The sequence below is a fragment of the Lonchura striata genome, chromosome 10 (assembly GCF_050655825.1).
Source record: "Lonchura striata isolate lonStrDom1 chromosome 10, ASM5065582v1, whole genome shotgun sequence".
NCBI lineage: Eukaryota > Metazoa > Chordata > Aves > Passeriformes > Estrildidae > Lonchura > Lonchura striata.
In genome coordinates this window covers 18,405,176-18,428,134 of record NC_140712.1, presented here as the reverse complement: position 1 = coordinate 18,428,134, position 22,959 = coordinate 18,405,176, and the positions used below count along the sequence as shown (strand labels likewise).

The 22,959-nt window shown below is 43.8% G+C and overlaps 1 protein-coding gene across 26 annotated transcripts in view; it reads left to right on the top strand.

Moving 5' to 3' along the window:
- The window catches only part of AGBL1 (AGBL carboxypeptidase 1), a 388,880-nt gene that overhangs the window by 20,556 nt on the left and 345,365 nt on the right, over positions 1 to 22,959 (top strand). For 13 of the 26 annotated variants that reach the window (XR_014957536.1, XR_014957537.1, XM_085588337.1 and 10 more), the window contains 3 exons: positions 1,267 to 1,413; positions 1,938 to 2,069; positions 4,416 to 4,509. Coding sequence is in view for 14 of the 26 variants with exons in the window: in XM_085588337.1 (XP_085444463.1) it covers positions 1,267 to 1,413; positions 1,938 to 2,069; positions 4,416 to 4,509 (373 nt within the window). In the remaining 12 variants the exon portion in view is untranslated. The other 13 variants (XM_085588356.1, XM_085588354.1, XM_085588352.1 and 10 more) reach the window with 6 other exon arrangements.

Below are 22,959 nucleotides of genomic sequence, written 5' to 3'. Positions count from 1 at the left end.
GCAAAGATTTGTGGCAATGGCTGTGGGCTAGGGCAGGAAAGGGATTCTCAAGTAAGTCTGGGAATTCATACTTGCATTCAAACTTGACTAGGTGTTAGCAAGGTGAAAAAAATACAAATTGTATCTATAGACCATCAGTCTTTACTCCTGTGTTTGGAAAACTGAACTTATTTCATGTGTTATAGAAAAGATAAAGAGACTCAGAGAAAGTTTCAACTTTTTCTTTTTAGTTTCGAAGATGCCCATGGGTTGCAGAGTATTTCATAATCCCTGGCAGTCAACCACTGGAAATGTTTACCAGTGCCATTGGAGAAAGCACTGTGAGACAGGGAAAGGTACCTGACTTTTCAGAGCCCAGGGACACTCTAATTCAGAGGGTTCAGCCTGCCTCCCAAAGGCATTCTGCCTTGGGGCTACAGGGAATGGATGTCACTTCATGTGCTCAAAGCTGCACAAAAAAAAATAAGTGTATTGGCAAAAGAACTAAAAAAAATTAGTCATGTTCTTTTTCCTTTCTGCTCCACCACAAAAATATGATCTGCTAAACAATTCCCAACCCAACTAAGCTGCCAGGCTGTGGGGGCTGCATTGGTGAGTTCTGGATCCTCCTGGGTCCCCCACTCCTGGAAGCCCCACCAGAGACATCACCTGTCCATCTGGGCCTCTCTTTTGGAGCCCTGCATCCCTGTTCCCCAGCTGGGTGCAAGGATGGCCTCCATGGGGAACTGAAGGAGCAGCATCCCCCAACCACAGAGCCTGGATCAATATTTGTTAACACGGTAAGGCTCCAAGGGCTGGAGTGTGGGTTCTTTGGAGACCTCCATTTATTTGAAAGCTCTCCCCAAGGCTTCCCTAGGATTCCTTTTCATTTGGCAGAAGCCCAGTGCAGCTTCAGTTCTTTCCCTGTTTAATTTCCAGTATCTAAGAACAGATCACTGAGCCTTTTGCTGCTTTGAAACCTGTCGGTGCCGTTGCTTATTCCTCTCTGCCACATCTCAATGCAATGGGTGAAAAACTTCTGCAGCACGTGGGTCTGAAGAGACAACGACTGTTTGTCGTGGTAACAGGCAGCAGAGCACACAGTTCCACCATGCAGCCACCACCCATGTCCCCAAAGACTCGTGGACCATTCTGCAAATGCTCGTGCATTCACGGCACTCAAATATTCTCTGAAGGCCGTGGAAGCTCTGTGGAGTGCTCCTGGCAGATTGAGGCTTTGTGATGGCTGTGAGGGGATGTCCTGATCAGTCTCTCCTCTCTTCCCAGGCACTGGACGGAGGATTCACTACGTGGTCAGCAAGGGGGGCAGTGAGGCTCTGCTGCAGGCCCTGGCCACGGCTGCCCGGACGGAGCCGCCCGACCACGGCACCCTCCTGCCCCTGCTGCGGCTGCTGGCCAGGGTGGGCCAACGAGGTACTGCTGCCTGCCGGGGGGCTTCTAGGGGGAGGGCAAAAATGAGGATCATCTCATGGTGGCCTTCCAGTAGCTAGACGGGACAGACATTTTAGTAGGGCCTGTTGGTACAGGACAAGGAGTAATGGATTGATTTAGATAAGATGTACAGAAGGAATATCTCATGATAAGGATGATGAGGCTCTGGCATGGGTTGCTCAGAGAGATGGTGGATGCCCCATTCCTAGAAATATTCAGGGTCAGGTTGGACAGGGCTCTGAGCAACCTTGTCTGGTGCAACTCATTGCAGGGGGCTTGGACTAAGTGGCCTTTAAAGGTCTCTTCTGTGTTTCATATATGGTGACTCAAAGCGAACCCCATGTTTTTCCATTTTCAGTGAGATTAATATTGGTTTAACTCATTGATACATTCAAATACCTTTCTTATAAGGTTTTGAGTTACAGGTCTTAATAAACATAAGTTTAGCAGCGCAGCTGCAATGACCTGGCCTTTGCAATAGTTTAATTCTCATTTTCTTTTCACAGATAGGAAGTTTGGGCTTAAAGTGCAGAAGGCAGAAGCCACTGATATAATACTGAGCTTGACAAGAAGACACCTGGGCCACCACCTGCTCCTCACCCACTGCCTCTGGGTCCTGAGGGTTTGTGCTTCTAATGGTGAGTGCCAGGATTTTCCTCTTTTCTTCTGTGTGACAGCCACCAGGGTTCTTTTTTACTCATTTCAATGCAAAGAAACATTATTCCAGGTAGGGTTAGTGCCTGCATGCACCATTAATACACAGAAAAGCACAAAAGCCAGAACAACCTTAGAAAAAGGTGCTCCTCAAGGGGCCTATGCAGCCTTTACAGTGCATTTCATCTGTGAGCTATGGAAATAAAAGTGCTGTAGTGAAAAATATTCATGGCAAAGATCTCCTATTCTGGAATATATATAGTCAATTCTTTTGCTCTGAGACTTAAGTCTCTATACAGTTGCCATTACCATAACAGCCAAATGTCTCACTATTGTTGATTGTATTGATCCTCAGAGCAGCTCCATGAGGGTGGAGAAGCAGAGGGTGAGAGAAATCTGTTACTTATTCAAGGTCTCCCAAGAAGCAGATATTAGATCCTGGTTTTCTGGCTAGTATCCCCTCAGATGTTCACTCTCCCAGCTTTTCTTGCTTGGCAATGCCCTCGTATTAAAGGATTCAAGCAAAGAGATTTCCAGTATTCTCTCTCAGGATCATTACAGATTCATATTGGCTTTCTGTGCTATAAAGCACAGAGCTCTTCAGCACAAATTTCCCTTTGCTCACTCTAACCCTTTCCTCTCCTTCTGTACATCCCTCACCCAGCAGATAATTCTTGATGGCCATCCTGTCTGCAGCCTGCTCTGTGCATCCTGAGATTTAGCTCTCCTGGCGCCCAGCCCTGCAGGTCCCTTCTGCCTGGACAGGAGCTGGCTTCATACTTTGGGTTTCCTCAGGCAAGCAGCCAAGCCTCAACACTCAACCCCTCTCCCCATGATAAGCAGTATTTGAAAGTCTGAGTGTGGATGAAAATGCAGCCAAAGCCAGAAGATGAAATGTGCCTTTATTTGGGTTTCACAGCTGTGCAGTGACCCTGTGCTGCCTCTCACTCAAAGTTATGATTTGCCTACTTCCCTGCTCCCTGCTTCAGTGCACCTGCACTCAGTTCAGCTGCTGTTTCTGCAGAGGTTTTAGGATGCACACTGCAGCCTGTCCTCCTTTCTGTTAATATCAGACCCTAGAGCCCCAGCTCTGCACCTTTGCTGGAGCATCTCTGTTACTCTCCAGGTATCTCCAACACTCTCCATTAATAACTTTGAATTTGTGGGTTCTGTGGCCCAGCTGGGAAGCCTCTGTGTTAGGTGAAAACCTGTATGGGTGTGATATCAAACCAGGGGATTACATGCTCCCAGCCTTAAAAATTATGGAGAGGAACTCAAGGGAATCCAGAACCATACAAAGCTCTTGAGAGTGCTTAGGTATGAAAATAGTAAAATAAGTCCTTGTCTCACCTCATGCCCCGCTCTTGGCTGCTCCCTTCACTGCCACCAGATGTTTGTGGCTGCTCACATCCTGCTCTGGAGCGGGATGAGCTGGAGCAGCCTTGTCCACCAGCCTGGCTCTAATGAATTGCCAGGCAGTGTGAATGTAGCTGGCAGGCCTTGGAGGCTTTCCATCACAGGACAGCTTGGCAGGGACACGGTAGGACAGCAGGAGATGATGAGCCCTCTGGCAGCTCTCTGATGACCACTGGGAGATATCTACAAAACAGCCAAAACCCAGCAGTGGGCAGGCAGCCAGGGCTCCTTCTGGCTGCTGTTGATTACTGATCCTTTCACCTTGGTCGCATCCATTTAATATTTCAGGGCTGTATTTGTTCCTTCATTACACAGAGATATCCTCTCTCAGAGTGGGGAGGTCTGGCTAAACACCTAGGCTATGCATTAGGTATTGAAACTGCAAAATCTATCTAAAGAAGTTCCTAGTCTGTTAAAAAGTGAAGGATTAAAAGGAAAATCAGCCTAGATGAAATAAAACTGCATTCAGATGCCCCCCAAACCCACTTGCACTCTGCTGAATAACAGGACAGAAAGAAAACCCTGCCCTTTAAGCCCCTATGAAATGAGCTGTCCTCATTGAGTTGCATGTAGAAAATGTGGGATGAACTTGAGCTCTGTCATTTTTTTTCTGGGAGAAGACCCTGTTTAATTATAATTTGTTCTCTGGAGAGTACAATGTGTACAGGAAAAGGGGCTTTGGGGAAATTGGGAAAGAGCTGCAGGACTGATTTTGCACCTGATTTTGGCTCAGGTTGTGCCCACAGACAGCTTTGTGCTTCACTTTCAGTGTTTAAGGGGACCTGTGGAGTCCAGATGGGAGCCCAGAGAGCTCATAGCCCCAGGGGCAGCTGCTCTTCCCCACATCTCTTCTAAGCAATGTTTGCCAGCTGCCTCCTTCAGAGCTGACTGCTTTTTTCCTTTTATTGCCATAGTTACCACGGGAACTATGCTTGGCATCAATGGAGCAATGGAGCTGCTTTTCAAAGTCATCACTCCCTACAGCAAGAGACACGTCAGGACGGTCAGGTAGGCAGTAGCCCCAAGGGAACTCATCGTTCCAGGACAGCAAGAAATAAAATTCTGGTTCCACTTGAAGAGGCAAAGAAATCAGAAATGTATGCAGTTTCCACTCACTTTAAATCTGCAGGGTTTTTTAAGAGGCAGAAATAGTTCCCTGAAGGACACGTTAATGCTGTGATTCATCATATGATTCATGCTGGTGGCCCTTTATTTGTAGTGTGCCCTAGACAGCGATGGCAGTTTGATTGCAAGGTACCCTCCTTCCTTTCCCAGCCACAACTGGGTTTGGAGCAGCATGTGCTGGCAGCAGACAAGCCACTCCTGCCTCCCACTCAGCCAGAACTGCCTGCCACCATCAGCCTGGGGGTAGATAGAGTGGAATTGTGGCAGTGCTGCCTCATCCTCCATTTGCAGAGGGTCATGACTTGGTCATCATGATATTTTTGAAGTATGACAGTTCTTACTAGTATTAATTTGCATCTGCTTTTAAGCCCATCCCACATATTTCAAATAGTTCTTTCCTGAAGACATCAAGTCCATTTTATATCTTCATCTTAATGCTGATTGTTAGTCCCCAAGCTGTCTGTTCTGACCACTTTCTCAGATGCCATTCAAGGCAAACTTCATGAGAGCAAAGCACGTATCTCTGGCTTGCTCTTCAAAAGCAGGAGGAAGAATTTGCTGCTGTGAGCTGTGCCCACACAATCCCATTCGTTTAAGCTACACAGAAGCTGCCAGTTCTCCTGCTGGGACATGCAATGGCTTGTGGGGCACAGTCCCTACTTGCTCAGGCATGTGTCAGCAAGGACAAGGCAGCATTCAGCCAGTCCTGGCTTCTGCATGGACCTGACATGGGTGAGACCATGGCTGGTGATTGCTGAGGAAGCAGCTTCAGCTGGAGCACGAGGTGAGAAGGATGGACAGACACAGCACAACAGTTTGGCCACAGCTCGCTTAGCTGTGGTTGAAATGGGGGCCAGTCACCCTGGATGTGTTAAATAATACCCATCCTGCTGTTACCATCAGAGTGATACCAATTCTCTCAATATCATGACTTACACAATAACTGGGAAGGAATTTGAATTCATTTCCACCAGCCACCAGTGCTTAAGCTGCACATCAACACACGGTACTGTTGTTTGAGAAGTGCAGCTTTCTTCTAGTTCCTCTGCCTGAATGTCTGGAGATACACAATTTTTTTGGACAGTTTACTTTTCTAAATACGATACTGAGGGAGCCCAGCAGATGCACAACTTCCTGCAGCTGCCTTGTTGATGGGAGCCAACTCACTTTTGCCTGTGTTTTTGGCTTTCTAGCACAGTGCCAAGTACCTGGAACTACTTCACAGCTTCAGCTCTCTTAGACAAAGTACCTGAGTTCCACCAGGATGTTTCTAACACAGGCATTTGGATATTACCCAACTCAAAGAATATTACCAGTAATACTTTATTCCTAGGATATCTGAGCATCCTTCAACATTCCCCTCAGGCCTCATGTAATAACTTTAAAATTTAGGCAGCCTGGAGAACTGTTTTATGTATGACAGGGGTAGCCAGAAGGAGTTAGACCAAGAGCTGAGTTTGGCTTCTGAGGCATCCAAAAGTGATTGATGGGTTCAAGCCCCTGCTTAACTAAGCAAATTCCACTCAATTCCCCATTTTCCTGTGGAACTGTTGGCTGTGATAAGACCAGTTTTAGTTCTGCTTCTGTGATAGGCTAGGATCTGTGTGTGATGGGACTTGTGCCTGTATCAGTTTTCTGTTAAGCAATGGGACTGGTTGCCTAAAGTCTTTTAAAAATAATTTTGTGCAGAAGTGCTTTATTTTCCATTGACTATTTCCCATAGAGGAAGTGGAAACCTTGTTGTCTCTCACACCTTTCTAGCCGGGCTTTTTGCTGAGATACAAGGAGATGCAGGGATTGTTGCTGAGGGTCGCTCTAAATGTAGTCTCTAAAGTGCTCTAAAATACTTCTAAGGGAAACAATCAGAGAAACATGCTGCTTTTGATTTAAATGATTCCACACTGTCAATATGCAATATTTAGCTTTTACTTCCTTTTATCTGGTGTACAAGGATTGTTTTGAATTCTTCTGTGGGAATTTTTTCCCACTTGAACATAGACACAAACATCAGAAAAGAAAACTCAAAATTGCTCTCAGTAAATCCCATTTTATAGGTAATAAGCCTTTTTATTTATTACTGAAAAGCTTGAATTTATTTTTCATTTGAAAAAAGGTGTCTTGTGCATTAATTTTTGTCAACCTGAGATTTCTCACTGCTAGTTCAGTTTCCTAATTTTATTTTTATTTCCTAAAATATTTATGCTCTTCTTAAAACGTATTTTTCATGAGTGTGAAAATGGCACATACAATCTTTACACAATCGTTTCACAGGTAAAGATGATTTGGCTCCCACCTGCTCTTGGTCTAATGAACAAGAACCATAAATCAGCTGAAGCCTGGTGGCCACTCAGCTGACCTACCCAGGGCTCAGAGCCGTGCCTTTTGTTTCATAACTAGAGGCAGCTGAGAAGCTTAGTGGCACAGTGGAGACAGCCTGTTTTACATCAGAAGAACCACACAAGCCTGTTTTGTTTTAAAACACAACTGCAACCTATTAAAAGGCACTAGTTTCTCATAAGCCAGTTGAGGCTCTGTTTGTTTGCAGTTCACTTGGAAGTGCGACTTTTGTTGTGGAAAGTGGCTTTAGGAGACATTGTTGGTAAGAATTTAGGTCTTGAGCCTAGAAGAACAGATTGTAGAGTGGGTTACAGATCTTCTCTCCCAGCATTAGCAAATGCCTGGAATAGCTGTAGTCTGAAAGCCCTAAGCATCCTTGCAGCTCATCAGAAAATGGAGGTAGGTATGTATGCAGAAAATGTCCTTCCATGATTTGACTTGCTCTAGCTAAAGCTGTGTGAGGTGACTGGGGTGGGGAGCTTATGGATGGGTTTTCTGAGCTGGGGAGAAAGGATAAAAAGAGGTTATGTTCTTTGTCTACCTCAGCGTGTGCTCCCAGCTATCTGACACTGGTGCAGCTCTTCCCAAAGTGGCTGTGGCTATGCTGAAATTGGGAGTGTGGTAGTTTGGTGTGGTTCTTGGTCACAAAAACATCTGTTTATTTTTGGCTATCAACAGGGAGGTTGTAGAGAGCACCAGCCTCTAACTTACCAACAGAGGAAAATTCCAATGTTGTCCCAGAAATCCTTTGACGCTCACTTTGTATTTGCTCTTGATACCTTCTCTCCACTTCATAACTATGTGCTACCATGGTTTGCCTTTTTGCTGAGAAGGATCAGCCGGCAACTGTGGGAGCTGAGATTACCCTGGCTCTCTGATCAGCTGCCAGGAATGCAGCACTGAAAATGCACCGCTTCTCTGGTGGGTACACCCGCGTTCCCCTGTCCTGGGCTGCAGCAGGGCCAAGGTCACTTTAAGAATCTGCCCTGGAGAGTGCCCTGTGAGAGCTATTTATTTAGCCCTCTAAGATATGGAAACAAGATACATAGTTCTATTTATTTTTCCCAGTGGCAAAGCTCTGGGGTATTTAGAAATAGTCTCCCCATGCTCCAATTGACCTTCTCTGGGTAGGTGCCAAGTAGCTCTGATTCCCCTGAGACTGTGACTCATGGGCTTTATTGGCTTTAGTTAGGCATTTGAGGTCTTCAGCTTGTTGGTGCCATGACTATGGATCTCTCCAGATCTACCCATATCTGAGGGAAAAGCTACATGGAAAAAACACGAACCTCTCTGAGGTGTAGAGAACTCTTGAGTTAACAACTGTGGCATCCAAGGCTTAAGGCTGTCTTGCCCATCTCTCATGATGCTCTGCTGCAGAGAAGGTTCTCTGATACCGCTTACAGGGACAGTTTAAAATAAAGCCAGATGATGTTCTGCTTTTCTCATTTCTGTTTATGTCAGTAGCTGGGATATCTGATAGGAGTGTGTGTGGGATGCTCAAATCTTCACTCCATCAACACCTTCTCTAATGTAACACCTCTGATGCCTCATACAGTGCAATGATCACTGCTCTTTTCACCTTTCATCCTTATTATTCCCTGTATGTTCCACGGCTTCCACCCCTCTCCTGCTTTCCAGTGTTCCTTTCAATGCTGTTGCTTGTTTTCCCATCTTGTTCTGAGATGTCATTGGATGGGTTGTGGAATGTGACAGTGGGAGATGGTTGCTCTCTGGTCAGCCAGGAGCTGGTCTCTTCCGCATGACTCTGTCCAGGTTGTCAGGTATCTTCACCAGTAGCTTTGGAGGCTGTGAGTTTTCTGTGGCTATGTGTTGTGCAGGCTCTTCTAGGACTCCTCATGTTGAAAATAGAGTATCAAAGAGGCTGAAAACAAAACACTCAGAGTTTATCCTCCTTTCATAAGAGGAAGACCTTGTGCCATTTAGAAAATGGCAAGTGGTGGGGTGACTGGTACGTTGGTCGCTCCCTCCATTATGTTTTCCTTTTCTGCTGTTAAAAGGTTGGTGCACAGTTTTATTGAAGCAATTTGGATAGTCTGTTAAAATGTCTTTGTTTTTCAAACCTCTATGAGTACATCTATTTTTCATACTGAGCAGAGCTGGCTCATGGTAAGTGTTCGCATAAACCTCGTATGAAAGATTACAACGAGAGTGAGTATTCATCAGAAATAAAAACTCTTTCTGTGGATATTCACAATACTTGGCTTTCTACATTGGGCTATTCCAGTAAAGTTTGACTACTTAATTAAAAGTGGAAAGTGAATAAAAAAGGTCTGGGAATGGTGCCAAATTAATTCACTAGAAAATGTGATATGCAGAAATTATCTGCCTTTGCTCATGTCCAGCATTACCCACTTCTGACATTTGATCACAATTCTTCTTATGTTTGGTGCTTATGGGATATTTCCATAGCCTCAAATTCTTGCTGATAATCTCTGTTTTCATTAAAGGGAGGAAATCCTCCCATGTAACTCTATTTCACCTGAGGTGGATATCTGGATTCCTCACATACTGAAGGGAAAAAAAAGCAAGTTCTCTTCACATGTGGTAAATGTTTGCCTCTAGAAACTTGGGGTCTTGAAAATGTTTATTTCTCTTTGTGTAGTAGAGGATGAGTCTGCAGTGGGCAACTGGAAGAGGCAAGATGGGCATTTAAAGCCGCGTCAAGTAGAAGGTTGCTGAAAGATTTGTGGAGTCAGATCCCTCGGGTGTCAGGGCTCAAAACCCAGGAGGAGTGAGAATTCCACAGGGATCTTGTCTTTGCTATAAGTGCTCAGGGGTGATTTGAGGTGCGGAGGGATGAGCCTGAAACATGCAGGAATGTTGATGGCACTGTTGCCATGGCCATGAAGTGGTTCCTGTATCACAGGAGTGGTAGCTGAGGAGATTTTTACTGGCTACAGGAAGCAGAGCTCATGCAAGTGAAAAGAGAAATGCCAAGGTGATCAAAGAGCACATGTAAAGCTAAAAGCCATATTTAATCAGATATTGTGTCAGATTGACCAAGGAGAATATGAAGACCCTGGAAATGCTGAAGATATAAGTTAAAAGGCTGTACACAGCTTCAAGTTAGGTTTTGAATATAGGGTTTTATATATATATTTTACTCTTTAGATAAAGAGAGAGGAGCTGTATACTGGGAATGACCTGAATACTGGACTTGCTTCTTCTGCTGAGAATGATGGGGAGGCATATGGAAGAGATCCAGCTGCAAATGTGTCCTAGACCACACTGCAGGCAGTTTGATTTTTTTCTTCTATCCTTAATCCTGGATAATGTCTTGCTGGTAGACCACCATAAATCTTTACTGCAATTCCACCCCCTGGGTTGGTCTAAACTTCCAGCTGCTCTCTTCTTGAACAGAATATGTGGTATATCTGGCCACTGTCAGACTGTATTTTGAGAAAGAGCAGAAATTCAAGGCACAAACATGGTGATTAGTTCAGGTTTTTAGGTTTTTCTTCAACTTGATAGAGAAGCTGTTGTGATGGGCTCTTTTTGAGGAATGCTCTATATACAGCTTTATGCCTTTGTTTATTTGGCAATGGTTCCTGATAGAAGATCAAAAGCAAATCATTCTTAATTCATCTTGTTAGTCTGTGTTTTGTCATTAATCATGTTGAGCAGTCTGGATATTTAATTGGAAAGTAACACATGATTCTATTGGAATGTGGTCAGAATTAATCAATGCTTAGCATTTTGAGAATAAACAGACACTATTTGGTTCACTTGATTAATGTAGAAAATTCATAGGAAAGGGAAAAACATTTCTGTTGAGCTATATTAGAGCTAAATTACTTGCTTCCCATCTAGCCTTGATCTACATGGGATTTATCCTGGAAGTCCTGTTAAATAAAACTAGAAAATACTGTTCAGAATGAGATTATGACAGCAACAAAGGAAAGAGTGTTGTCTTGAAAATTTTTCTTTATATAAAGTGTCTTTTCATCTTGACTAAAATCTCAGATAACATGAAGCAGGGATGGTTGCATCACTAAGATAAGTAAATAAACCCTACTGTGCAAATTTATTGCAATGAGCCATTGTAATAGAAGAAATGATCTTGGAGCCAGAGGTGTCCCAGTTTCATACAGTTCCTTCTCTTTCATTATTTTTTATGGTCTGTGTGGTTTCTCTCAAAGAATGACCTGTTCTAATATCAATAATCAGTCACAAAATCTCATTTCAGACTGGCGGTATGTCAGTGCTGCTTTGCAGAACAAATAGAGTTGCATTTCAGAATTACACTTTACTGGCATTGTACTGCTAATAGCAGTAGATGAAAGAAATTGAAAAATTAAGAGGTAGAGACAAGGGAAAAAGAGATGTTTTCAGGCGAGATTTGAAAACAGATGAGGAATTAGTGAGGCGGAGAGGAGCAGCATCTCCCAAGGTTGTTCCCGAGGTCTGGGTGAGCACGGGGCACGCAGAAATCCTGGTGCCATCTCTTGGTAGCGTTTGGAATGGCACGTTTCACCACCTCCTGCCTCTGAGGCATTAAAAATTGGTGAATGAGCATTATATGGAGAGAAATTCACTTCTGAGCTTAATTTTAGATGTCATGGGAAGCAAGGAACTGATTTATAAATCAGAAAGTTGGTGAGACTGTTATTTTGAAAGAGATGTTTGCCCTTTTCTTTTAGGTCTAGCTGATGTTGTACATCTATCTGAGGTCAGAGCTTGAAAGAGAAACAATGCTTTCAGCTGAAGGCCTTTCTTTGCCTGCCCATTATTTCTCCCCTTTGGTGAGCCAGAGTGCTATATTTGGAAAGATGCTGTGAGGGCAAGTCCCTGCTGCTCTCAAGTTGGCTTTTCACAGCCAGTGGCTATGGCAGATGCAGTTCATGGCTGGCCTCGTGTGATGGCTCGGCTATGTCCATCCTTCAGGCAGCTCGGGGTTTGTTGGGCAGGAGATTGCCTCTGCCTGATCTTTAATCCTCCTCCTTCTCCTAACAAATGCTCAGGTTTGCTCCAGTGTGGGCTGCCCAAACTTCTTAGGACATGTGATCCAGTGTGGGAGTGTTATTCATGTTGCTGTGTCTGTCTTGCTGTTGGGATTTGTTCTAATTGGATTAAAACTAATGCCTGGGTGCCTCACTGCAATCCCCCTGCCTCCTAGGACCTCTCTGAGGTGTATATCCCATGTAACCATCCCATGGAATCTACTGTCACTCCCATCCAAATGGGAGGTGTGACTTGATTTCATACATCAGTTGCATCTCTGACTGTTTCCCAGAGTTAGGTGAATTGTTAATATAATAAATGCTGTCGTGCAGCTGAATATGATAGTCCCACATAGGAGGTTAGGTCAAGATTAGTGTGAACTGCTTTTGCCAAGCATTTTGTAAGTAGCATGTCAATCCAGAGTAGAGTTATTAAAAGTTTTTTAAAAAATTAGACTACAGCTAGAAGGATTATAAAATATTTCATAATTTAGGAAGAAATGAAGGGGTGGGATGACTTCTGGAACTTGATAGGCTATCTTTGAAATGTGCAGTGTGCAGATTCCTAATCTGGAGGTGCAGAGAGATCTTTCAACAGTGGTGGTGGGCCTATAGGAGTAAAGAAAGCAAAAAATCTAATGTTAGGAGACAAAGGATCTCTTGTGTCTGAAGTGTTAAACTGAAACGCTGTGGGCAAGTCACCTGAGATCAGACTTTTCATGCACTTAAACCCACTCCTTTCTCATGCTGTTTTAAGGGTAGTGAGAGTACACTCAGCTCTCTCTGAGGCATTCAGTGAGAACATAGATGGGGGAAGTGAGAAAGGGGAGAGAAGAACAGTAGTGAATTTGTGAAAGGTTTTATGTTCAGGTGGGACGTGGCTGAAGCGGACTGTGGAGTGAATGTGGAGCTGGTGCAGTGAGGAGAGCGTTGAGCAATGTGGTTATGTGACCTTGTAATCATGTTTGAGGTGGCTGTGAAGTGCCAAGCCTTCAGAAAACCTCAGCCAGGCAGCCCTGAGGGACAGGGACTGGAGGGAAGGGATTTCCAAACAAAGCCTATCTGAATGTACATGTAGAGATGATGAAGGGGTGCCCACCCTGCCTGTTTGCCTACCTTGGTTTTCCTGTGTCAAGGAGACAAAGAAAGAATTCCCCCTCGGAAATCACTGACTTGGGTAATGACGTGAATCTCTGATAGAGGCCAGAGAGTGAGCAGATAAAGCTGAGGGCACTCACTTGTGTGTCAGCACATGTGAGAGCCCATGAATCTCCTCTTCTTTGCCTCTCACTTGATTTATTGCCATTTCTCCTCCCACCCAGCAGCCTCTTGCCCTTATGAAGAGGGTAGAAAGCAGCTGTGAAATCCTCCCCACAAAAGCTTTCAGTCTAAAGATAGACAAGGGAAATTTGGAAGAAACAATGAAAATAAGTATGGGTATTCTCAGTTCAGTCAGAGACTAGAGCCTGGTTAGAAACTCTCTCTGTCTACTGAACTGAGAATACCCATAAATAAGTCTCAATGCAGAACTCCTAGAGAAGCAATTTGCACAATGCTACCCCTACAAGGAAATTTGCCCCAAGAATTTCCTGTGCTTACTGGGGCTTTTCCCCAGCTCCACCAGTGCTGACAATGCTGGCAGGTGGAGTGTGAGCCAGTCTCTAGAACTATCAGTGCTTTTAAAGCACAGCAGTGATTAGACCTGCCCTGAGCAGAGTTATATGACATACTGTCAAAGCCTTAGCAACAGCCTTTCTGCTGCAGGGTTCCCTGTCCTGATAGCACTGCTGGAGCCTCACCAGCTGTAGCAGCAGCAGGGTAACTGGATTTAGAGATGGAGGCAACACAAGAGACTCATTTCCAGTGGGTGAAAGAGAGCACCAAAGTCGTCAGTCTTTCAGGCTCTTTGGAATGGTTATTAAACAATTACTACAGAGAATACAAGAGAGAAAGTAAATAATAGTGTTTGCCAATGAAGGTGAAATAAATTTTTTAGGGGGAGAAAGTTTTGTAACTGCAGTGGCAGAGATTCAGCACAGGGCTCTGGCTCGCTAATGCTGGCACAGCTCTTCTCAATCTCTTTATCTGCAGGGCAACACTTGGAATTGCAGCAATGCCAGTAAAATCTGTAAATAAACCCAGAGCTGAGCTGCTGTGGGAGGTGTTTGGAGGCAGGGCTTGGAATGTGGAGGGGAGAACCTGAAGACTTGAGGAAGTGGCTGGTGAGGAAGAACAGGGCTGCTGATTCCCAGCATGGATGGCTGCAGCTCTGGGGATGGGGATGGAAACTCCCCCTGAAGTGCAAACCTTGGAAAGGTCATGGCTCTGAGACAGCAAAAGACAGATTATTGCAGAACAGAAAAGAGAGCATCATTCTATAACTATAGCACACCTAATCCACGTGTTTCTTTCCTGTGTTGAAGGGATACAGTTCAGGCTTTGTGTGGACCAGAGGGCATATGCTGCAATAGCACAGCAGCTGTCACTGTCTAGTCAAAAGCTTAATTTCCTCCTTGTTTTTAATGATTTAAAATTGCACTTAAAACTTTGTGGTCATTCCAGCTTTAACCACCTTCCAAATTTTACTATGTAGAAAAAACAGGCATGTGGAAGAACCATCCCAATAATGCTCAGAATTTTTCCTGTTAATTTTAATTCTTCATCCCTGTTGCTTCATTATTATATTTACACCTTAAGTTTTACCAGCCTTGGCTTTGGGATTTGACAACAGACCATATCAGAGTTTGTCTGGATTATATCAAATGGAAGATTTCCAATGGAAAGGAAGGGAAAAAAACCAAACCCAACCTCTAACTTTCATTACTTAGGCTTCTATAAATTACTGCTTCAAAAGCCCCTGTAATTATGCCTGTGTGACATTGAAGCTTTCAAAGAGCAAATATCAAGAGAATTTGACCCAGTACATGTTGCATTTTGACATTTACTGACTTTATCTTCCTTTTAAACATTCTAGCTAAATGTTGTGAAGAACAGGCACTGGCATTGTGGTGTGACCGGATTATTGCTTAATAGGGAGTTAGGCATGTGCAACTGAACAAATCCATTAGTCTGTGGGTGGCTGGATCAGGATTAGGTTTAGGCTGGGTCTAACCTCAGCAGCCAGATCATGCTTCACCACCAGCCTCACGTGCTCCATAGTGCTGTAGTGACCTGTGTTGCAATTGAGGCTGGTGTGAACTGCCTGCTCTCAAATCCCCTCACTTGTAGATGAGGGGGGAAGGTGATGCTGTGCTCTGGCTGCCCCTGGCAGCCTTCCTGCCCATCCCCTCAAAGTTGGAGTCAAAGTCTTTTACTGCATGTTGAAGCTCGGGCACCATTTGGGCAAAGTGCTATGTGGAAAGCAACACAGATGATTGAGCAGTTAAACCTATTTCTCTGGCTCTTGTGCATTCTAGTGAAATGAATAAATCAACGTCTCGTTCTTTCTCAGGACCCTGCCTATGCTGTTCCCATTGCTGTTCTATACAGGCTGTTCTTTGAAATGCTGCAAATCTTGAGGAGCTGTGGCTGCAGAGAGCCTCATCTCTGACCTGCAGGCTGCCTTCCCTGCAGTCAGCTGTCCTACTTCTGTCCTGCAGAGCTGTGGAGATGAGGACAGGACAAGGACAGGGTCACAGCAGGTGTTGGGGTGTTGTTGTTGGGGATGTGGCTCAGCCTGCTTGCAGGGACAGCTTCTGCAGAAGATGCATCCTCATTTGCAGCATCTGCCCTGTTTTGGGTGATCCTGCTCAGTCCTCAAGTGATTCTGTCTCCCCTATCACAGCCTGGCGGTCTGAGGTCCAAAAAGCTGCTGCAGGGCAGTGGGAAAGCTGTCTGCTTTCCTCACCTTGGCTCCTTTTCCTGCAGATGTACCTCTGGATATACTGCACAATTCAGCAGTATCCCCACCCCCTGCCCTCACTATCCAGCAAGATAAATCACAGAATGGAGAGAGAGGTGAAGAGCAGGATGTTTTCTGCTAAATCCTTATTGAAAATCCCAGGCAAATTAATAAGCTTTTCTCTCTGCTCTGCATTTGCAACATTTCCCCCCCACCCCTAAAACCTCATGCTTACCTTTGGCAAAACTAGTCAGTATTATACATTTCTAGCAGCATTCTACATAGGTTCTGTAGCCCTCTGTTTTGGCACATATGGTGGGCATTTTTTTCTAGCACAAAAGATACATTTGAAAAATTTCTTACAACTGGCTATTGGCACTGACTGAAGGTACCTAGGTGAGACCTAATTGTTTGAATAAATGTCCAGATTTTCAGAGATATTTAAATGTGTAAGGATGAAAGGGAATGCAACCTTGAAAGAAAGACTCTCAGCAGGTTAATGGATTAACTTGTACAGTTAAAAGGTAGTTCTGACCTTAGTATACAAAGGAGCTTTGAAAAATCCTGCTGAGTGCTACCTGCATGTTTAGACATAGAAATAACTTTTAAATTCAGGTCAAGATGCCTATTGTGAATCTGTAAGAGAATGTTACTTTGTGCTTCTCAAGCATGTTTATCCATTGTTCTCAATTTGAGGCTGATTTAATAATGCCAATTAAGCTCACTATTGTGTGCACGTGTGGCATACAAATGAATACCCCAGTATTTCCAAGCATGTTATAGTTTGGCAGCATCAGTCAGGACCAACAAACTGTAAAGTGCCCAATTGACACTAAATTTAGTGCTGGAGGGCTATGTGTGGATGTACTTAGGGACCACAGTCATTAGAAAGGTTGAAAAATGGGAATGGCTGGAAAGCAGGAAAGATTTGGTGGCCTATTCTGCACATTTTCTTCAGCATATTTTGTAGAAATTCCACTTTCAGATGAGCTTTTCAGGCAGGTGTAACTCTGCCCACCATCCTTTGGCATTGGGTAAGAGTAATGGATAGAAACAGCCTTAGCTGTGTGCGTAACAGGGGAAGTGATACTCCTTGGGAAGCTCATGGGGATTGATAAATGCATTGCATGCAAGAAGATTAATTTCATAGGATTCTTTTTGCACTTGCAGCTGCTGCATGAAACAGCTTTCAGCTTTGGCACATACAACAAACCCTCTGCAATCCAGCCCTCTTCCCTAGGGATTTTAAACTTTTGAGTTTCCTTTGGCTGGACTTTAAGGATGTGCTTCATCTGAATAGGACCAGAGGGGAAGTGAAGTGCAGTATAAACTCAGAATGATAGATCTATTTCTAGGGCCTTGTAATATGGAAACAATACCATTAGATTAAAAAGAACAGAGTTTATCTTGTGTTCAAAATAAGTAATTCCTTATTTTATTCTTAAACATCTGACTTTTGCTTAAAGAGAAGGCTTTGGTACAAGTCAGCCTTCTTTCTTGGAAGAGATCAAGGAAGATGATGCTTTCTCCATCCTTTAGCTTCATAATTAATGTCCTTTTCAAGTCTCTTATGTTGTACACATTTTTTAAAATTATCTTCTTTTAAAGGTGTTTCTTTGTTAAAAAGACCAGCCAACCAAAACCCTCAAACAAAACAGACCTCAAAATTCTGAAAACCACAGGAAAAGCTGAAATGAGAATTGTATTTTCCATCCATTGCAGGAGCCTAGCTCCATACAGGAAAGGTGACTATTTAAAACACAGCTCAAGGGAGCCTTTCACTACAAAGTGCTTTTTAAAGATGTTGTACCCTGAGATTACTGCTGCCTTAGAGATTGCTTGTACTAACCAGCAGCCAGGAAGAGCTAGGGTTCTTAGCCTTGATTGCATTGAAACCAGCCTCCCTTTTTTGCTCTCAAATAGCTCTGGGCACAAGCAGTGACATGTTAGATACTTCTCTACCTGGACTATCAGCAACACAAGCTGCCCTTGGATATTTCTCTGTCGGTTATTGAGAGTATTCATAAAATGAAATTCTTGCAGTGGTTTGCCAGCAATATGGTGTGTGTGCAGCCTTATTTTCTGGCATCATAAACCCCTGGATACCCCCAAACTCTCCCTTAACCATTCACTGTCAGAGACTCCCTAGTGGCAAAGCACCTGCAGTTCAATTTCTCTCCAAGAAAGAAGGCCCAGTTGTCCTGCTGAGATTTGAGCCCAGGGTCCCTGGGTATGTCACCAAGGGTGCAGAGATTGTGTCCCTCTCCCTGCTCTTTCTCTGGGTGTACACAGCACTCAGAACAGTTTAAGCTGAATGATCCAGAAGAAAGAAGAATGAGGCTGGGTGTCTTCCCTCCTGTGTGGAACAGACACTCTCCTGTCAGCAGAGTCTTCATGTCAATCCTTGTACTTTCTAGAGCAAAAGCTGCTGGGAATGGATGAGCTACAAATAAAATGACAGCTAAAGAGTGAGCCAAGAGAACACCAGGCTCTTTTGAACTGGATTGGGAGTGGAAGACAGCTGCCTGGGGAAAGGAAGGGGATGTAACCACATTCCCTGACACACTTTAACTGTGTATGAGATGTTCTATAGGGCTCTGCTGCTGCTTGTTAGCAGATATGGCCTCAATGAGTGTCCTCACCACTCCTCTTAATCAATCAAGGATAGTACTGAGCCCCTTTCCCAGTCCCCTTCCTTGTGTCCCTAGGGTGAGAGAGCTTTGTTCTCACACTGTCAGCTTGGAACTGCCTGGGTGATGAATTTGTTAAGAATTCTGTCTGATTGTGAACCTTCCAACCCTTTATCTTGATGTGAATGACAAGCTGTCATAGCCTCAGCCATGCTGGTGACATCTGACCCTGGAGAGGGAGCTGACATAATCTTCTGAGGTATGACTTCTGCCTGGAGAGGCAGTGCCAGCTCTGCACTGCACTGGGAGAAAGGCCTGGGCATTCTTTTGGCAAGGTTTTAAGCACATTTCATGTACCTTTTTCTTCTTTGCTACTACATTGAGGTTAATTTAATTTAGAGCTATAAAGAATAGCTTGACTTTCTAGGATACAGCTGTCTCCACTTCTGTACGTGTACACAAGAAAAAGTAGGGTACTTGTAAGGATGCCTGGAGGATAAGCCTGGGTCACTCTTCTTTCTGGGAGGCAGAGATGAAAGAGGCTGGAAGGCTGTGCCTTTTCACTGATTTTAACCTGACAGGCTCCAGAGCAGGCAGAGATGTTTGGAAGATGCTGCAGTGAAGGCTTTGAGCTGAACTGAGACATGCTGGCCACTGGAATGGATGTATCTGTTAGAAAAGGAGCGTGTGGGTTTTTTCCTCTCATCTTTCAGCATTACACTGAAAGCACATCTGTACACAACAGCTGGATTGCCAAACTCCACCTGTTGGCAGTGTGTGGGACATTGCAGACTGTAAGCAAACTTTGCCTTCAGTGTAAGTTTTAATGCCTTGCTAACAAGCTGGAATTAAAGAGGACAAGATGATGGGTGTTTTTGTATAAGTCCTAGACTAGCACTGCTGTGAAAATGCCAGCAGCATAAGCAGTTTTTCCCCACCCATATTTTCAAGACTTGTGAAACTGCTGGTTTTAAGTCTTTAAAACAAATCACTGTGTAAGTGCCTGTATATTTCAGATCCGTATTTCTGGACTATGGGGAAATGACTTTCAAGGCATCTGCCTCACATTAGATCTACCTTCTGGTAGGGTTTATAAAGCACCTATTGCTGTGGTGTCTGTGTGTTCCTGAATGTCTCTCAGTTGTCAAATGTGAAATCATCTTTACAGTGTGTGGTTCTGTGTATAAATTCCAGTAATTAAGTACAAGTCCCAGGGGTTTGAGGCAAAATGCAGCCAGGTTAAGTGTACACTTGAGGACACTTAATTCTGCCTGGAGAGAGGGGCTGTGGAAGCTTAGGGGTTTTGAGCTCTGAGTCAGGGGCCCATTGTGCCAGGTGCTGTACAAATACAGACTGCAGGGTCCTTTCCCCATACTGCTTGTGCTATAAAGAATCATGACAGCAATAAGTGACTATATGAGAAATATCAGGGTGAAGGGCAGGAGTTTACCAACATGAGTTCAGCCAGGGCAGAACGTTTTCTTACATTTCTATAAAAATAGTGCTTAATGTCTTTATCATTCAGGTGCAATTGCTGTAAGGAATTAGGCATCAGGTTGAAGATGTTAATAATAAAGAACCAAGTCATTAGCTTTAATTCAATAATTTGAAGACGGTGTTCTGTGCTTTAGCATGTAGAAGGCACAATTTCACAGAAGAAAGGATTGATTAAGTTACCTGGGGGCTGATCTGCAGAGCTCTTTTGGTTAATTTCTTTGTTCAGTCTTTGGTTTCTGTGCTGTCTGCTGTCCATAGTTCCAGGCTGGTCCTGGGTGGTTGTGCACCATCAATGTGAGTATTTAAATCCTTCCATGCAGTCAGCCCTGTGTCTCTCTTCTGGAGTGGGGTTTTGTATTTTCAGGAGTTCTCCTGTTTTCTTCAAGAGACAGAAACAGGCCCAGGTTTGTCCATCATAGTGCCTTGTGCTGTGAGCTGAGATTACCATGCAGAGGAAAATGGAAGGGATCTTGGTTTTCAGTCTCCTCTGCCTGCAGTGATTTCCAGCAAAAAATATCCTGGCAGCTCAGATCTGAAAGGGTGACCTCGGTACAGGGCTCCTTTGTCCAGGCTCTTTAACAGCCTGGTTTTACTGGTTAATCCAATTGTGCTTTGGCTTGGGACATGGAGTTTTTCTTTGTTGTTGCTCCTGGTTCCTAAGCAAAGGATCTGGAAGTTGCATTTGTCTATCTGTCTGCTCGTTGTACTCTTGCCCAGATATCCAAGCTGCTGACTTGGAAACACTTCAAAGTTTTCCATTCTGCAGAGTGGCTGTCTTGACTGCTACTAGAGGGAGATTTTAATGTTTTCTGATTATGGAGCAGCATTTATTATTATGCTTTATAATATAGTGCAACTTTATTTATACATCTTTTTTGTTAATACATAAATGAGTCTCCTTTGGGATACACTGGACTTGATGGAACAGCTAAGATTTTGCTAATGTATTACCACAGAAATAATCGGAGAATCAGAGGAAGGCATCTGGACAGATTTGGCAAAGTTTTTTTAATTATTTAATCCCCTTTTCCCCTCCTCATCTCCCCTCCATCCCTTCTTGAGACAAATGTAGAGATTTGCTCTGGGAATGCTTTCAAATTCTCTGGTCTGGCATATGGCTCACCAAGTTATCTGTCTTGTGCTCTCAAATTTTCCTCCTGTTCTCATCTTCCTCCTGCCCTATCCTTGCTCTTGTACACAATTTATGAACTCTTTTCTCTGCATTCCTATCCCAGGCTTACTCATCTCATTGTATCTCCTGAGGCCAGCAAAGCTGCTGTTTGTTTGCCATATGGTGCTAAGAGGTGCTGGTATTATCACAAACATAGTTTGCCTGACTTCTTGTAGCTTCACTGATGCCTCAATGGTCTTGCTACTGCTTCCAGTGAAAGCCTATTCTGCTTCTATTCCTCTTCTATGATTTATTGTTTCCCAGAAGGTGTTTTGTTCAGCCTCAAAGATAGGTAATGTTTGGGGGTGATTAACACCTGACTTAATGTGCAAATTACAATGCTGATTGAAAGTCCAAACTTAAAACAAATGCAGGTGTGAAGTCCTTTCCCAGGATAATTATAAATGCTAAGAGTTTGCAGAAGTTCAAAAGTTTTCAGGCAGATATATGGAAGCAAAATCAGCTAAGAGCTGAAACCCCTCCTAAAGGCATCATTGCTAGCTTATGGGACCTCTGGACTGAAAACTAATGGAGTTTGAGTCTGTTCTCCAAGTCCTAACACTGTGTCTGCTGTGGCCTTGCATGCTTTCCTTGGCACTGCTGGCCACAGGACACTGGACTCTTTGGACTTCCATCTTAAGCTGGTGCAGCTGCTCTTTTCTGGGCTGGCTGATTAGCTCTGCACTTAGAAAACATGTTTCTCATTTCATTCCCATTATATCTGTGTTTAAAATGTAAGGCTATAGGGGTACAGTCATTCCTGGGTCACTTTTCTCAGACCCTTTCCTCGTTGGCAACTGAGCCTGGCAGTCCCATTATAAGCAATCGAGACTGCTTTTTCAAAGTCATTAGGTTGTTTGTGCCATTGCTGCCAAGAGGATGTTTCATGCCTTCATTTTCCAGTGCTTAAAACTCATCCTTTCAATTCCAGATAAATTTATTCATGGCCATTTTATATCCATTTGTCCTAGGGCCAAATTTTTTCCTTAGCCTAAGTATCTCTGTGCCTTCCTCAGTGTTTACTTCTCTGCCACCCAGTGTGTCTGAGGGGAACAATCCAGTTGTCTCTTGGTTATCATTTTGTTAAGGTGATTAAACTCTGATCTTTAAGACTCCTAATGAGTAATATCTCTGGTACCATAATGATTTCCTTGGCAGGTTTCTGCATGGTTCTTTCTGAGTTCTGCACACAGCTGTTCAGGTGAAGCCTTCTATGAGAATGTCCATGCTCCCTTCTCCACTGGTTTTCTGAGACCTGATCTGTCCTTTTCATGGTTGTCACCCTGCTGGTTATGCTTGTCCTTATCCCTTAATGGGCTCATATATCCAGGGTGTCCTTCTACTCATTTCCAAATTACGAGCCCCTGGTCATAACAGTAATCCTTATTAAACCCTAAATGCTTAACCTTGCACTTTGACTATTATATTTCATCACATTTCTATTCCTTCAGAACTCAAGAACATCTTGTTACTCCTGAAAGATATTCTGAACTCCCTGCTATTGGCAGCAGTTCCTGACTTCACACGGTCAGCAGATTTTGTTAGTATACTCTGACTTTTTGTGCCAAGGTCATTAATGAAAAACTGAAATAAGATCAGTCTGAAAAGATCCTTGAGGACTTCCACACTTAAGTTCCCTCTAGACTAATAATTCCTCTTCCAGCACAACTCCTGTCATTGAGTCTTTAACCAATTCCTTTCCCACACTGCAATTCTTACACTAATCCCCATGTTCTCCAGCTTGGCTAATGATTTTGAGTGTGGCATCATATCAGATGCTTTATTGAGGTACAGATAAATTTATCTACCACACTTCCCTTGTGTAGAAGAAGTTGGTTTTCCTATCGAAGAGAGATACCAAGTTAGGCTGGCTTGATCTACTCTTGGTAAGTCTGT